This window comes from Aythya fuligula, chromosome Z, assembly GCF_009819795.1.
Source record: "Aythya fuligula isolate bAytFul2 chromosome Z, bAytFul2.pri, whole genome shotgun sequence".
In the NCBI taxonomy this organism is placed as follows: Eukaryota; Metazoa; Chordata; class Aves; order Anseriformes; family Anatidae; genus Aythya; species Aythya fuligula.
In genome coordinates, this window is record NC_045593.1 from 85,119,458 (window position 1) to 85,132,966 (window position 13,509).

General features: G+C 50.1%; 1 protein-coding gene across 1 annotated transcript; it reads left to right on the top strand.

Moving 5' to 3' along the window:
* The first annotated feature begins 538 nt into the window (after nucleotides 1–538).
* On the top strand, nucleotides 539–7,907 carry GRHPR (glyoxylate and hydroxypyruvate reductase). The gene is made up of 9 exons (XM_032206720.1): nucleotides 539–615; nucleotides 708–838; nucleotides 911–983; nucleotides 1,359–1,475; nucleotides 2,055–2,143; nucleotides 2,807–2,911; nucleotides 4,094–4,229; nucleotides 4,577–4,707; nucleotides 7,609–7,907. The coding sequence occupies exons 1-9, from the start codon at nucleotides 539–541 to the stop codon at nucleotides 7,728–7,730; spliced, it is 981 nt and encodes a 326-aa protein (XP_032062611.1). The 3' UTR covers nucleotides 7,731–7,907.
* The last annotated feature ends 5,602 nt before the right edge of the window (nucleotides 7,908–13,509 follow it).

Here is a 13,509-nt window from a genome sequence, read left to right on the forward strand (position 1 = left end):
TTATGTAACATGATGAAGACATGAAATTGTCAACATCATCACTAAATGGTGGACAGAGTTTGATGTTGTAGCTTGCTGGCCGTGGCCTCTCTCAGTGGTGCTCTGCGCTTGCAGTGCGTTGGATCCGCGTGCCCACAAGAGCATGGGGGCACAGCTCCGGCTCGGTGCCTGCCACCCGGCAACAGCATGCAGCCAGCCACCCTTCCAGGAGTGACCTTTCTTAAGGCGTTCTTGCTCTGGCGGGGGGGGGGCAGAGGGCTCATTAAAAATTATCTCTATTCTTCCTCGCGGGCTACACAATCAGGAGCAGGGATCTCCCCTGGATTTGCATCCGTACAATGCGCGCCGCACAGCAACACAGCCTCTGACATTTCCACCACCCCGGCAGCTCTTCCAGCGCCCGCTTCTCTTCAGAAAATCCCGCCCGCGCTCCTCTCAGCACCGCGCCCCCCCCGGCACGGCTCTGCGGGGGCCGGGCCCGAACCGCGGGCAGGGTCCGGGCCGCCGGGGGGCGCTGCGGGCGGCCATGAGCCGGGCCATGAGCCGGGCCATGGCGGTGTTCGTCACGCGGCGGATCCCGGCCGAGGGGCTGCGGGTGCTGGCGGAGGCCGGCGGGTGAGGGCGGCGGGCAGGGCCGGGCAGGGCAGCCCCATGGCGGGCAGCCCCATGCCCGTGGGCTCGGCGGCTGACGGCCGTGTCCCCCGCAGGTGCCGCGTCCAGCAGTGGGACTCGGAGGAGCCCGTCCCGCGGGCGCAGCTGCTGGCGGGGGTGTCGGGCAAGCAGGGGCTGCTCTGCCTGCTCTCCGACCGCATCGACCGCGAGGTGCTGGACGCCGCGGGTGGGTGCGGGGACGGGGGGCGAGGGGCAGCGAGGGGGGGCGAGGGGCGGCTCTGACCCTGGTGTCCCGCAGGGCCCAGCCTGAAAGTCATCAGCACCATGTCCGTGGGCTTCGACCACCTCGCCTTGGACGAGATTAAGAAGCGGTAACCTGCGCCCCGCTGCTAACGGGGGGGGGTCAATGGGTGGCTGCGAAGGGTGGCGTGGAAGGGGGGAGCGAGGCAGGGAAGGGCCTCGGGGCTCAGCCCCCACCCGGAGTGGCGATCTGCATGGTACCTCGGCCTCGGGGGCGGGTTTTTGCAGGGGTCGGTGCTGGAGGGGGTTTGTGGAGCACGCTGCCCCTGTACCAGGGAAGGGCCCGGTCGGAGGGGTCTGCAGTGAAGGGGTGAGGAGTCCAAAGGGACGTCCGTCCCTGCATGGAGCCATAAATACCTGGGCAGGAGTTACTTCAGCAGCTGTCCCAGCAATTTGTAGGTAGCACTGCTGCTCCTGGAGACCTGAGTCCTGTGCTTTCCTTTCAGAGGGATCCGCGTTGGATACACCCCTGATGTCCTGACTGATGCCACCGCAGAGCTCTCCGTGGCTTTGCTTCTGGCTACGTGCCGCCGGCTGCCGGAGGCCATAGAGCAGGTGAAGAAGTGAGTATTTGCAGCCCTGTGCTGGAGCAAGGGCTGGCTTTTGCAGGAGCTGGATCAAAGTGGAAAAAAAATCCCAGCACTGGACAAATGAAATGGGGCTGAAGCCAGAGCGTCACCAAGCTAGTGGAAAATCTCGCTGGCTAGTGTGGAGTCCACTGCAGTCCTGTGATTTTTTGCAGGCATGTTATTCAAGGGCTGCAAAAGGGACACAAGTCTCTTCTGAACACCCTTATGCATGCTGTAGATAGAGGAACAGGGGTGAGAACCACTGAATCAGCTCTGAACCCCATGAGATCTGGACAGATTTCACTGCCTGGCACTTGGTCCAAGGCTCTGCTTGGTAGCATGCTAAGTTCAACCAGTTCTGAGGCATCTGCTGCATACCCAAGGCTTGAGCAGATTCGTGCAGGAGACCCCAGAGCGAGCTTGAAGCAGGAACCTCTGGCTATAAGATCATCCAGAGGGGCTAGCCTGCTGCAGTGCTTATGGTTTGTGGTGTACTTGCCACAGTGCTGGGCCAGGCTGTGTAGGCTCTCTGCTGCTGTTTTCTTAACGTTTCCACCTGACTCTCTCTGCTAGTGGTGGCTGGACAACATGGAAGCCTTTGTGGATGTGTGGCTATGGTCTGTCTAATAGTACGGTGGGCATCATAGGTCTGGGAAGAATAGGTAAGTGCATGTCATGTGCAAGATTTGTGTGCCTCTGCTGGTGGGAGGGTGCTTTTGGTTTTGTCCCGTGCTCAGTTATTTAAAATCTATTAGAACAACCAAGAGGGCCCAGTAGAGCTTCTCTGAGCAGTGATCTTGACCCATCAGGCTTAGACCTTAAAGTTTTAATTATTCACATGCATCCACTGTACCTGAATGCCACAGCAAACTGGACATTGTCCTCCTGGTTTTCACTTAAACAAATACCCTTGACAAAGTCCAGGACAATGTGCTTTTCATCTGATCAGTTGTTGACTTTGTCAGCTGCTGGCTATTTCTTTCCTCGCTTTTTGGTTTGCTCTCTAGGGTAGCTTCAGGTTTATTATCCCGTGGCTAAGAGTTCATTCCTGCTCCCTTGAGGAGCAGCAGAAGACATCTGCCACTCACCCTGCTGGGAAATGAGCCTCACAGGAGCAATCCCAACCAGGAATGTCACAGCAGCCCTTTAGCAAGACATATATTCTTTCCTTCCAGCTAAACCACATGCATGCTTGCTAACAGGTGCATAGGATGGAGCAGCAGCGAGGCTTGTGTGACCCCTGTAGCTAGGTGCTAGTCACCGTGCTGTGTGCCCCTCTGCAGGAATCAGCACAGCAGGTAAAAGATTTTCTCTCTCATTTTTAGGACAGGCGGTTGCCCGCCGTCTAAAGCCATTTGGGGTCAAGAACTTTTTGTACACTGGAAGTCGCCCAAAACCAGAGAGTGCTGCAGAGTTTCAAGCCGAGTTTGGTAAGAAATACAAATGAGATGAGAGAAACAGTGAGTCTTCAGTTGTGGGGTAGAAAGCAGCAAAGCTGGGCTGGCCTTGGGAGATGCCACCTGGAGTGGGTGAGTCATTAGGGAGCAGAGGTGTTGAGTAGGGTATTCAGTACAGCTGGGCTGAACAGGTACGAAGGCAGCAAAAGGAGCTGGCGCTGAATGTTTCTTGCATGGTAGCAATGGATGAAAGAGAGGGGAAAAAAAAGGAAGGAGTCTTCCTTTGACCCAGATGGTTTCAGATAGTAGGTTCGCTTGACGCATTTAGGCTTTAACTGACAAACCAAGATAATAGTGGGCTATGGGTTTTTTTCATTGTTTTGTCTTTATATCTGTCTGCTTATAATTGCCAGTTGGTTTCACTCTTAAAATCAAGTGAAAGGTAGCGGTGCCATGGAAGGGTACAGTGGCAGCTGATCCTGTCAGGAGCAGTGGGAAGGGTCTTGTTAACCCAGTGAGATACCTTAAAGTCCCACAATGGGGCAGAAGCGGAGGGGAGGGGAGGGGACTGACTGGAGATTATTGCTGATAGTAGATGTTGGGTGCCGGAAACAAACATGGGCTTTAACCTTCTGCTTTAAAATGAATGTCATAGTCCAACAAAGCCTAGTAGTATTTCTTAGTTAGTAAACAGGACTTCTCTGCAGGCCTGTTGGAGTCCTGAGTCTTGCATCCAGTGCTAATTTTTCAGTCCAAAGACAATACATTTCCAGTTCGTGCTTTTTCTTGCAGTCACTGCTAGTCCCTTGCATTTTTCTCTACTCAGGTCCAGGAAACTGCATGAGTTACATCTGTAGGTAATGTAGGGAGAGATTTAATGTTGATATAAACAGTCACTGCAGTATTTTGCTATCTAAACATGAAATACATTGTAGAGCCTCTTTTTGGCCAGATAACCAAAACATTGCTAGATTTCCCTGTGGATTGATTATAATGTAAAAGTGAAGCCAAACACTACGATAGTATCTGTAGGAATATATCTCTGTGTAGTTTGTTTGATGTTTGCCCATCCTTGTGTCTCTCCTGTGGAGAAAGGTTGACAACGTTTTTCCAAAGATAAACTTGCTTGCTGGTGATTCTTGTGAATTAGGAGGGTGGCTGAGAGAGCCTGGTGAAGCCTCTGACAGGAGCTGTGACCTTTGTTTCTCCACTCAGTCCCACTCACAAGGCTAGCTGAAGAGTCAGACTTTGTTGTTGTGACATGCGCGTTGACTCCTGACACCCAGGGAATGTGCAACAAGGATTTCTTCAGCAGAATGAAGAAGACCTCTGTGTTCATCAACACAAGCAGGTAATGGTATCGCAGTCTCTGGCACAGGCAGCGTGACCCTGGCACCCTGCTGATAGCTCCGGCTGCAGAGGGATCCCGTCAGTGGTGAGATGTGCTTTGTCTGGGAGTCCATGCAGGATGTGAAATCATCATGACTGCAGCCACAGGAGTGGTTTGTCCACACTGTGGCCTGCTCCCTCCATCTCAAGGTTTCTTGGTTTCATCCAGAGTCAGGATAAGTTGCTTAGGGGGCTGCAGCCTCTCTCTCCTGACTGGGGCCCTGTGTCCAGCCCCAGAGGGGTGGATGACCCCAAGTTCTTGGTTGACCACTTGGGAGCGGTGTGAGCCCATCTCTCTGCTTTTCCCAGGGGGGCTGTGGTGAACCAGGAGGACCTGTATGATGCATTAGTCAGTGGCCAGATCGCAGCTGCAGGCCTGGATGTCACAACGCCAGAGCCGCTGCCCACTGACCACCCTCTGCTCTCCCTCAAGAACTGCGGTAAGTTGCTGTGTCTGCAGCAGGGGCTTCCCCTGTCACTCTCCTGGCCACCTGCTGCTTGGTGTGCCACCTCTGCTTAAGGCAAGGGACCTGCTAGTTGACTTCAGAAGGATTTTCCGTCTGTGCAAGCTTGAAAATGGTGAATGAGAACTGAAATGTCTTTCACAGGCAGGAAAATCATGTGTTTAATCAAATTGTAGGTAACCATTCTGTAGTGTGGGGAGCTGTTAAAGACCTTATTAATGTGATATAAAACAAGCATAAGTGGTATTTTAATACTCCAGAAAGCAGTTGAGATTGTCTTGTCTTACAATATCTTCCTGATAGATCTGCATTCAAAGAACTGAGGCGTGAGGTGAAATTCAGGAAGGGGGTTGATATGGGCAGGTGCTGGAATGTGAAACCTCTGACCATGCCCTGCGAAGTTCTGGTATTCTGTCAGCTCCTGGGCACAGAACTCTGTAAGAAAGGCTTCCTGTGCAGCTAAAAAGCTGGGTGCTGTGTCTGCCTAGAGGAGTCTGAGCCTTGGGAATGCTCCAGCAGGGCTGACCGTCTAGCCCATCTACTGTGAGTCTGGACAGAAAGGTGTTGGCTCAGCATTGTGCACAGGAGCACAGTTAATTAAGTGCCAGGTTGTTTGATGTATGTCAGGAAACCAGAGAGTCCCCAGCTGAAGAAGCCAGTAAGAGCTTGTGCTGTGGGGTGAGCAGAGGTTTCTTTGCAGGAACACCTGAAACCAGGGACAATCATTTATCACTTTTAACTTTACCAGTGCTTTCCTGAGAGCTGCCGTGCTGGGCAGGGTGATGTTTTAGTGCAGCAGCCCCCGGGCTACAGGATGTTAGTGGCCCTCAGCATTTTCCTAGGGTATCCTTGTCAGAGAAGGAGCTGACTATGCTGGGGGCTGTTTCCTGTGTCCTTTAAGCTCTTCCATGCAGCTCTGCCCCTGCAGGCACCACAGGCTAGCCAGTAGCCTGAGAGAAGTTACTGACAGCCCTTGGCATGGTCACTGGCTTCCCTTGTGCGGCCTTCAGTGGTTGCTCAGCCCTTCCCCTGTGCTTTCCTTTGGTAGCTTTCTTCTGTTTCTTCAGACAGGGAAGCACATGGATCAGATTGGTTACTGAGAGGGACTGCTCTCAGGTACAAGCAAGTTAGACTCGCTTGAAAACCAAGAGGCAGAGTTGGAACATAGAGGAAATGTTGGTTTCTGGTAACTATGGTTGTCCACAGCTTCATTGCTGTTAACTTGTCAGGGTTGTTCCTACCTGGCTGCCTCTGCTTCACCTGGGCAATTTGCCCTGCTCTGGAGCCAGCGGGCAACTCTGGAGCCAAGGTCCTCTGGCATACCTGAGTGCTTTGTTTGATCACGTTGCAACCCAAGGGTGAAACCCAGTGCCCTGCCCTCATCTGAAGGGGCAAAATCCAGTGTGATGGTGTGGGAGGCAGCAGAGTGTCCTCTGCCAAGGAGGGATGTTTTTTGGGTAAGGAAAAATCTGTTCTGTGGAGAGGAAAAAAAAAAAAAAAAGTAGGAAGGTCAGGGTGAAAATGTAGTCTTGCCCACAGAAACAGAATTTCATAGCTGTTGCTTTGACTGTCATTTTATTAAACACCATTTTTGCTGTGTTTTGTTTAGATCCCATAGTAGGTAATGTGAGAAATGATAAAAGCAGAGAAATATTTCTGGAAATATTTTTGGTACTTCAGAGACCTTAGAATCTTGGAATAACACCAACCAAGACAAAAATAAATACCTTTTGTTCTGTTTTGTTTTTTAAGTGGAAATGAGGCTTTGATTTTGAAACTATTGACAGATTTCACCCAAAACTGCCAAATAATTTCAGCAGTTGGAAAAACACAGGATGAGGAGAGGAGGAAGTGTTGGCCTTGTTTCCACAGCAAACAGAGAACTCACGTGTGGTTCTTGATTGTGAACCAAAGGACTTACATGTCCCCACAGTTTGCATTACAACCTTCTCCCCCACCCCCCACCCCACCGTCTCCCTCTGAAGTCAGCTCCATGTCAAGTATTTGGGCTTCTGCACTTCCCATAGGTGTTGTGTGTTATAAAGCCAACAGAGACTGCAGTGCAGGTGTTTCCCCATACCTTGAGCAAGTACTCATACATTACTGATGTAATGGTATACTGTTAAAGCAGCATTGGCTTATTTCTTTACATTGCATAAACGGAGTGGGTTGCACTTTGTGGGTGACGGAGCGGAGAAACAGGCTGCCCAGAGAGGCTGTGAGGTCTCCTTCTTGGAGATCTCCAAAAGCTGTGTGGATGTGGTGCTGGGCACCCTGCTCCGCGTGGCCCTGATAGAGCATGGTTTGGGCCAGATGGACTCGGGTCCCTGCCAACCTCAGCTACTCTGGGATTCTGTGAACTTGGTCACACAGGTGGATAAAAATCTCTGCCATAAGGCACTGGAACTCTGCAGATTCTGTAGGAGCTGTTTGTCTGCACTGAGGAGTCTGTAAAACAAATTTTTTTCTGAACAATATTTTTGGCTTTTGCTTCAGTATGCATTGGTGGTGAGTGGAACTTCATACGGGTGTGTGGTAATGAGACCACAGTGAGGGAATTTCACTGCGTATTTCTGTGTCAAAGGAATGTTTGTTTCACATCTACCACTGACTCTGTCCATGCAGGAAGTACCAAGCCTGAATGTAGAAAGGAGGACTCACTCTTGACTGCCTGTCTTCACAAATAGCTTAGTTAGTTAGTTATCAGATGTGCTTGGCAGCCGTGTGTTTTGTGTCAGCTCCTTGCAGAGAGGCAGCTGAGGGAGGACCGTGCTTGCCCACCCCACGGGAAGATCCCTGGGAGGGCTGGGCCAAAGGAAAGCAGTATGAGGCCAGTGAGCATAAGAAATCACTAAGTAACCCTTTCTGTCCATGCAGTGATTCTGCCACACGTTGGGAGTGCCACCTATGCCACGCGGACCACCATGTCGGTGCTGGCAGCTGACAACCTGCTGGCCGGTCTGCGGGGGGAGCGCATGCCCCATGAGCTGCTGCTGTGACAGTCCGCAGCCAGCCACCTCTGTGGGGTCACCGTGCAGGATGCCGCATCGCCCTCCAGCCTGGAGAAGCCTGAAAGATGGGTCTGGTGCCTCTGCTCTGCAGCTACCGTGCCAATGATGTCCACAGTGAGAGAATTGTACCCTAGCTATTAAAGAGAAGCAGTGACTGTGGTGTGTCTTTTTTACTCGGGAAGCAGATTCCTCCACACATGTTGTTGTCACGTTTGTAAAGTGGAGAAGACAACATTCTGGGTCTTTGGGTCAGTTTGAGAGGGCCAGGCAGCTCTGTGCTTGAGCTCCAAGCTCTCATCCAGAAACAGCAAAGAGAGGTTATTAGGCAATAGGCAGGGGACCACAGCTGCCATCAAGGGAGCTGCTTCCAGCTCACTGCCAAGCATGCATTAAAAGACCTAGCTAAATGAGTGCCAGTGCATGACTTTTCTGTTTTTCAGGTGTGTAAAGATGAACAAAGAAAGTCTTATATGGCTCCACTGGCACCTCCAGCTTTGCCTTTTGTATCCATCGTTAATTCTGGGCATAGCTGCAGTTCCTGATCTTTGAAGTGGGTTGTGAACCACCTTCAGCTGTCCTCCCCATTTTTTCTATTTTATTTTTTTTCAGACATGCAGTGATGCATGCTAATGCAAAGGAAAAAAGTCCAAAGTCTCAGGAAAGGCTTTGATGAGCACATTTCAGGGATTTGGATGGGGTTTGCTTTCTCCTGTAGTCTGTCCCGCTCACAGATGGGGAGTGGAATGCATCTCTACCGCTCTTCATCCTGGTAACTCTGCTCAAGCTGATGAAACAATCAGTGAGACATGCCACTTATCATGCCCTCTCTGAGGAGGGCATATCAAGATGACACTGTTCCCAAGAGAAAAAAGAAAGGTGGCTATGTCACTGTGTGACCATGGAAGGAGGAGTTTAACTTGTATTTAAACATTTTTCAAAAATGCCACTTCAAGCACGTGTGCATATTGGGTATTCACAGGGGTGTTTGTTCCTTCATTGCCAGCTGCCACCCTGGTACAGTGCCCGATCTTTGGGCAGGAATGGGATGCAGCATGGTGCATGTAGTGTTAGGCTGCTTAGTGCAGTGCATGCTTGCCAGGGGATGGATGTTGAGCTGCTCTGCAGAGCCTCTGGAGGCACAAGCAGGTGTGTTTGTGTGACCAGTCTGGGAAAACTGCTGCTGGCCTCCTCAAAATGAGTGGCTGAGCAGATCTGCAGACCATTGGTACGAGTACAGTTCCACAAAATCATTAAAGGAGTTCAGTTTGTTAATTAATGTGCTTGCTATGCAGCCTTAGTAGTCCTCAGGGATGCTTGCAGTTGCACAGCAAAATGTAAATAAAGCCAAGTTATTCTTAGCATTTTTTGAAGTCCCTAATTCTATGGAAATGTGAGCAGAGTCAATGTTACTTTAAATGCCAGTGTGACAAACTGAATTTCTAACAGAGCTAGGTACTAGTAAAATAATGTAAAGGAGCTGCTGTGAAAGAGCATGTGTTCTGGCTTCCTGACCTGCCCTGTGCAGCTTTGAATAAAGGGACCTTTGTCCCAGGGGGATTTTTTTGGTACTGAATTACGTACATCTTAATTTTCAGGTCATTGGGATAAGGGAGAGCCTGAACAGTATTAGGCTGTATCAAGTTCCCGCTGGCTGTTTTGGGAAGAGAGCCCCAAGGGGCTTGCACCTCAAGGAGGACACAGCGCTGTGGGCTCCCGCAGCATGAAGTGCACTGGCCCGTGACCTGCCAGACTGTCTGGGGGCCATCGTCACAGCTTGTCACACAGCACGTGACTGCCAACATCCAACCTTTCATGAGCACTTTGGGCCAGTGGAGTTTCCCCACCCTCCTGCACAGCCAGCACTTACGGAGTACTTCTGAAAAGGTCACTGCACAGCAAAGGACAAAAACGCTTCTAGCATTTTTAGAATAAATGGTGAGCATTGAATGTATAGAGATGCTGCATTTTGAAGCTGCCAGCAAAGAGTGTTAAACGAGCAGAGCAGCGTCAGCTACAAAGTACAAGGTCTCCAGGTTTCTGCTGGAGCCCTACCAAGGATTTACCCCATCCCTAGTCTTGCAGTGACAGCACTGGTCACATCTGTGAATTACAAATTTGTCTTCCCCATCTATGAATACCTGCGTGGTGATGAAGGCAGCTCCATTTAAATTATTTTCTGGCAATACCTTTACACACACACGTATATACATGTATGTATGTAAATGTCAGGGGATGGTGAAGCCTCTGCAAGTACAGCCTGTGCTGGGGCTGAGAGGAGCGATCAGGCTTGCCTTGCCCTGCCTGGCAGCAGCGTGGCTGTTTGAGGAGCACAGGCTGGCCCTGTGGTGGCCCCATCCCCTCCTGCTCTCCTGGCACCTGCGACCACCTGGTGATAGCCCTGCCAGCAGTGGTTTCCTCAGCACCAGCACCTAGGCTGCTCTGCAGTCATCTCCATTCTGCATTTCGTCAAAAGCTGAGATGGGAGCAGCTCTGTTGGCCTTTCTGGCACAGGAAACCCCCACTTGCTCCATGGTACTACCAGTAAGTGTAACCCAGGAGCTCATGGCACTGGATGGGCCATCTTCAGCCCACAGTAAGCATGGTAAGAACTGGTGGCTTGCAGCTTGAGACAAGGTTGAGAAACTGTCCTCATCCCAAGGTGAAGCACACAGGTGCCTGAGCAGTGTGTGGGGATGTGTGCATGTGCACACCCTGTTTCCAGCCATGCAGGCTCCCCAGGCCAGTTCGTGTTGGACTCCAATACTCTGACCAGGTTCTTTTAGATGACCTAAACAGTGAACCCTCCTTGTATAATGTGGATTTTATATATTTATTTCTTTATTTTTAGGTCTTTGGTGTTTTGGGTGGGGTCACAACACACACGCAACACCCATCCAGTCTCTGGATGCTTACCATCACCATACTGGGCCTCCCCAGCCACCAGGAGGGTTGGCATCAGCTCAGGCCTGTTGCTGTCATCAAAAGCTCTGTTTTCTCGTTGTTTGGTGTTCACACACTGCAACAGGCTGAGCCAGGTGTGTGTCCCCTCGTGCTGGCCAGGGTTGCTCAAGAGGAGGTCTGAGCTCCTTTGCTGTGGTCCAGGGTGAACAGTGACACAAACAGTTAATCTGCTCTGTGTTTCTGCAAGGGCTCCCCTGTCCCCTGGTGTGGAGATCAGCTCACTATCTCTGCAAACCACCATGGTCCATCAGCACGTTGCCCTTGCCCATCACCTTCGAGCCTTTGTCTTTGCAGGGGTGTGTTGGTGGGCCCCAGCACTGGCAGCAGGAGGTGGCATGGCCTGTGCATGGGCTAAGTGTGGGCCCTGGCTTGTGCCCCCATGCTCACCACTCACACAGTACTGTAGCCTGGTAAATGACCTTGGGCTCAGTGATAGAAAGGCCCTCTTCTTCTTCAGGGAGTCTTGTTTTATATAGTCCCACCTAATGCAACTCTTCAGCAACACAGCTGTGTGAAAACCCTTCCGTTCCAACCCTGCTGCTGGTCCCTGGCCCTGTGTTGTCCTCCAGCTGGATCAGCATTTGTCCCGTGTGCCTCATGGGCATCCTCTGGCCAGCTCTGTCCCTGCCTGCACCTCAGCTGTGCCGGTACAAAACCCTGCTCCCACACTGCCCACCACCTCTCCTGCTGTGGCATTGCATGGCTGCACAGAGCTGCCAGCAAGTGCCTCGCACCAGAGGAGGAAACAGCCTTCCTCCTACTGCCCAAAGGCACCAGCCATGCTGCAGGACCAGACAAGAGGAACTCCTGTCTGCAAGAAACATGCTGAAAAAGACTGTACATGTAGCAGAAAGCCTTGACTGCCAGAAGGAGGTGTTGCAAGTGCTTTTCTGAAATCACACGCCAGGGAGAGGGAGAAGGGGTGGCAATGTGGAAGAGGAACGCTGCATGCTTGCAGCTCAAGCACGCGTTTGCAAGGCTCCTGGATAGTGCTGCCAACAGCTGAGGTACAGTTTGGTGCTCCCAGTGCCTGCCAGTCTCAGGAGGGGGAAGAGCTGCATGCACCCCTGACAGGCGGTTGCCATCACAGCCCTGCCAGAGCCCCTTGCGCACTGTGATGAGCTGCCAGCTCCACTGCATGGGCTTTTCCCCAGGGCAAGAGAGGAGGGTAAAACATGAGGGGTGCAGCGAGGACATGCTGTAGGCACCAGCAAGAGCCTGGAGCCATGCTGGAACGGTGGTGCTCTGTCCAGTGGCGCTCTGTCTGGGTGTATAATGAGGCTTGGAGGAAAAGTCCAGGATGGGAACAAACCGTAATGTGCCCCAACTGCTCAATTTACTTTTTGTTATTGTTCAGCCCTGGAAGGATTCTGGCAAGGGTGAATAAAAGTTCTCAAGTCTGTATCTCTGAAAGCAGCAGTGTGCTGTTTTCTCCTACTTTCATCCTGTATAAAAGCAGAGCAGGGTGCTGTATAATAATGCAGAACATTTCTTGAGAATGAGAAAGGAGGTGAGAAAGGCAGCTGGCAGTGTGCTAAGCCTGTCTGTTGTGAGGTGCAAGCTAAAACAAAACAAAACAAAACAGAACAAAACAAAACCAAAAAAAAAAAAAAAAAAAAACCCACACACGAGAAAGAAAAGCCTGTGCTTGGAAATTCTTTTAAGTTCACCTCGTGTGTCCTGTACTGCTTGTTCTGTCCTACGGAAAGCATTCTCCATGCTGAATTCTGTGCTTAATTTTCCCTTGATGCTTAATGAACCATACTCTGATAGCAATAAAAGCTATAGGAAGGTATTCATTAATTAGTTATCAATGCTGGCTAAAGAAAGACCTGTACTTCATGCCTCAGAGGGTATCTGACATATTCATCAATACAGTTTGATTCACAAGCCTTATGTATTACTACATACCTGCCCACCTTAACCAGAAAGTATTTGGGAAGCTTCTAACAAGACCTCTGCTGTCCAAGGAAAGGTTTGTAGCTGTGGGGGTAAATAGAAGGGAAATGGGCTTCTAAGCATTTTAATTGGCTGGAAAGTTTCCAAATGACATAGCAGAAATCAACAGGATTTACTTTGGTGCTGAAAACCTCTGATTTATTAAACAGTCAAAAGTCAGATTAGTTTGTTGGTCTGTACGATTTCTGAGACCTTTATAAATATTCTGATATTGGTGCAGTTATTGTAACACTGAAGGATGCTGACTCAGAAGGTTATTGTGACCCCTCTAATGATATGAGAAATACTTAAGTGTAAAGTGAACTGCTATCCAAGCACTTCCATTAGATTCCCCATATGTATTCAGAAATACACATGAACTTGCAAATAAGACTACCTGAGTGATAGAAGCACATTTCAGGTCCCATGTCTTGGAATTTCTTCAAGAGTAGCACCTTCTGCAGTTGTGGATCAGTTTGTTGTGCCAGCCTTTGAAATTGTCAGTTTCTTGTTACATACATGCCTCATTCTTCCTGACTCCCTGTGATATCAGAAAGAAGACAGTGTTCCTTCGGAGAAATTCATTTTATGCAAGACTAACTGGTTTAGCAAACATCTTGTTCAAAAACAAGCTTGAAAGTGTTTTCACCAATCACTCCAACTGTGTTAAAAACCAAAACCCTTAAAGGTCATAACACTGCTTTAAAAAACAAACAAACAAGTAAGATTTACCTGAGTTTTTCTGAAGGGAAGTAGCACTTTCCAGGAAATGCTACTGCAGGTGTGCTGCCAGCATCTGTTTTTTTCTTTGATGGTATTATTGTTGTTTCAATAGCAACCATAATTACAAGCTATAATGAACAATATA